At 46.6% G+C, this 3,718-nt stretch overlaps 1 protein-coding gene across 1 annotated transcript; it reads left to right on the top strand.

The window, feature by feature from the left end:
- The first annotated feature begins 1,683 nt into the window (after window positions 1-1,683).
- LOC141628006 (uncharacterized) lies at window positions 1,684-3,102 on the top strand. Its single transcript, XM_074441199.1, has one exon. It carries the CDS (start codon window positions 1,684-1,686, stop codon window positions 3,100-3,102), a length of 1,419 nt encoding a protein of 472 aa, XP_074297300.1.
- Window positions 3,103-3,718: the final 616 nt, after the last annotated feature.

Genomic DNA, 3,718 nt, shown 5'->3' with positions numbered 1-3,718 from the left:
AATGACGACAGAGACAGCAGCAAAAGATGCGAATGGCACCAGGACATAGGTCACAGGACAGAAGACTGCTACAGTTTGCGAAAGGAATTAAAGTTTCAGGTATGCAAAGGAAACTTGGATCACCTGCTATCACGTGGGGCCAAGCAGGACAGGAGGGAAGCAGCGAGTCAGGTGCTCCCTTCTGCTCCACCCATATGCACGAAAATTATTAACGTGATAACAGGCAGATCCGAACTATCAGGTTTGACATATTCCGCCGCTAAGAGGAAAGCTACCGGAAGTAAAGGGGATCATCCAGAAACTTCGTATAGGGTAAGCCAGAGTAATTTACCCCCGGTAACTTTCGATGAGACTGACATAGAAAGCGGTGCAGAGCAACATGACGATGCCCTAACTATAACGTTATCCGTTGGCAATTGCACCGTACGAAAAGCATTAGTGGATACAGGGAGCTCTGTGAATGTCATCATGCTCGAAACCCTCAAAACTATGGGTTTCGATAAAGAGAACCTGATAAAGAAATCTGTGCCCCTGGTAGGATTCAGTGGTGAAACCGCGCATTCGGTGGGTGAGATAACCATCCCAACATATATTGAAGGAGTTAATAAACTAGTGAGATACCTAGTCATTGAGGGTCCAACCACCTACAACGTGATACTAGGAAGACCATGGCTGCATCAGATGAAGGCGGTGCCCTCAACATATCACCAATGTCTCAAGTTCCCAACACCATGGGGCACGGTCACAGTAAAAGGAGATCAAGAGGAATCCGAAAGCTGCTACGCTTAAGCCCTCGGGGCTACAACCAAGCTCCCTTCATAGCAATTTGGCGTAACCGGGGCACCTCGACGAATATAAGGAGCCTCCCTCAGAGGAACTGGACCAGATACACCTGGACGAGGCACACCCGGATAGGACAGTATTGATTGGGGCAACTTGCAGTGAAGAGCTGCGCAGCCAGCTGATTCAATTTCTCAAGAACAACATGGACTCCTTCGCTTGGTCCCACAATGATATGGTAGGCATAGACCCATCCGTTATTTCGCATAAATTAAGCGTGAACCCAAGCTGCACCCGGGTACAGCAGAAGAGAAGAAAATTTGCGGTAGAAAGAAATGAGGTCATTAACAAGGAAGTAGACAGCCTCCTGGCAGCAGATAAAATTAGGGAAGTTAGCTACCCTGAGTGGCTCTCTAATGTAGTAGTGGTGCCCAAGAAGAATGGCAAATGGAGGGTGTGTGTAGACTTCACAGATCTAAACAAAGCTTGTCCTAAGGATCCCTTCCCACTGCCACATATCGATGCAATGGTGGACGCTACTGCGGGACACGAAGTGCTCACTTTCCTCGATGCCTGGAGAGGTTATAATCAGATCACGATGCATCCGCAAGATCAAGGGAAAACAGCATTCATGTCAGAAAGAGGCATATATTGTTACAAGGTCATGCCCTTTGGCCTGAAGAACACCGGGTCCACTTACCAACGGTTAGTAAATAAAATGTTCAAGCAGCAAATGGGAAAGACCATGGAAGTATACATAGACGACATGGTGGTGAAGTCCAAAAAAGCATAAATGCACATGGAGCACTTGACGGACACCTTCCAAACGTTAAGGGAGTTTAAAATGAAACTTAATCCGTCCAAGTGCTCGTTTGGGGGTCTTCAGGAAAATTCCTAGGGTATATGGTGACCCAGAGGGGAATTGAGGCAAGCAAAGAACAGATAAGAGCAATACTCCAGCTGGAATCACCCCCGAAGCCAAAGGACATGCAAAGGTTAGCAGGGAAGGTGGCGGCCCTAAACAGGTTCATATCAAGGGCCTCGGAAAGGTGCAAGCTGTTCTATGATATATTGAGGAAGAGTCAGAAATTCGAATGGACTGAAGAACATGAAAAAGCGTTCGAAGAACTCAAAAGCTACTTAAGCACACCACCGTTGCTCGCAAAGCCAGAGCAAGGGGAACCGCTATTCTTGTACCTTTCAGTCATGGAAGCAGCTGTAAGCGCGGTCTTAGTCAAAGAACAGGAGGGAGTGCAGCATCCCGTATATTACATTAGCAAGTCTCTGCTTCCTGCAGAGACTAGGTACAATTCTTTTGAAAAACTAGCATTGGCTTTGGTTACTGCTTCTTATAAACTGCGGCCGTACTTTGAATCTCACACCATCCATGTCATAACCAATTACCCACTAAAGACTATTATGAGGAAGCCTGAACTTTCGGGCAGAATGACTAAGTGGTCAGTACATCTTAGTGGCTATGACTTGCAATTTGAACCCAGAATGGCGATAAAATCCCAAGCCCTAGCAGATTTCGTCTCTGACTTCTGCCCTGCCACCCATGGGGAGGCAGAAAAAGGAATGCTGGCAATAACAGGGAATCAGGATGGTGAAATATGGACCCTATACATTGATGGAGCCTCAAATGCAAGAGGGGCTGGTGTAGGTTTAGTCCTTCGATCTCCTAAAGGAGATATGATAGTACAGGCTATTAGATGTGAGTTCAAGGCAACCAACAACGAAGCCGAGTACGAAGCCCTTGTACTTGGGATGCAGATGGCGTCAGGGCTCAAGGTGAGGAACCTGAGGGTATACAGTGACTCCTTACTTGTGTTGAATCATGTAAACAATGAATACGTAGCACGTGATTCAAAGATGATAGCCTACTTGAAGATAGCCACAGAGCAAAAGTTAAAGTTTATAATGTTCAAGATAACTCAGGTGTCGCGGGAGCAGAACGTGGAGGCAGACGCCCTGGCCACGTTAGGATCCACCTTCCAACCCACAGAGTTATCGAACATACCGATTACCCATGTGTTGACCCCATCTATCCAGAGGGAGCCAGATCAGAGACCGGTAAAAGAGGATGTACATATGCAGTATGCACAGGGAGCCAGGACCCTGGTTTCCACAGTAGGACAACAGGATGCAGATTGGAGGGCTCCATACCTAAATTGGCTAAGGGATGGGACACTCCCTGAAGACAGAAAGGAAGCACAAAGTTTCAGAATAAAAGCTTCTAGATATATCATGATTGACAATATTCTCTTCAGGAAATCATTGGCAGGACCATGCCTCAGGTGCTTAGGCAAAGAGGAAGTCTGAAACAAGATCTTGAAAGATGTGCAATGGGGAATGCGGGAACCACGCTGGAGGACGAAGTCTGTCAAACAAAATCTTAAGACAAGGGTATTTCTGGCCCACCATGTGCGCAGATGCCGTAAATCACGCTAAACGCTGTGAGTCATGTCAAAAGGCGGCCAAAGAATCCACCACCAAGCAGAACTAATGCATCCGATTATCTCTCCATGGCCGTTCATGATGTGGGGCATGGACATAGTGGGTAAAGCGCCAGGGCTCCAGGAAACAGGGTATATATGCTAGTTATGACCGACTACTTCTCAAAGTGGATTGAAGCAGAGGCAATGATAGAGGTAAAAGAACAAAACAGTGATCTCTTTCATCAAGCGCAACATCATAAGCGATTTGGGATACCATCCGAAATCATATGCGATAACGGGTCCGATTCATATCGATAACATTGAAGGTTTCTATGCACGATGGAACATAACACTAAGAAAATCAGCCCCAGGATATCCGCAAACCAACGGCCAAGCCGAGTCTAGCAACAAAATCATTGTGGAGAACCTCGTAAAACTTTGGAAGAGTTGGGGGAAAATGGGCAGATGAACTACCATTGGTACTGCAGTCGACAGAACAA

This window comes from Silene latifolia, chromosome Y (genome assembly GCF_048544455.1).
Source record: "Silene latifolia isolate original U9 population chromosome Y, ASM4854445v1, whole genome shotgun sequence".
Taxonomy (NCBI): domain Eukaryota; kingdom Viridiplantae; phylum Streptophyta; class Magnoliopsida; order Caryophyllales; family Caryophyllaceae; genus Silene; species Silene latifolia.
Note: the sequence above shows the minus strand (reverse complement) of the source record. Positions and strands in the feature narration are given on the sequence as shown.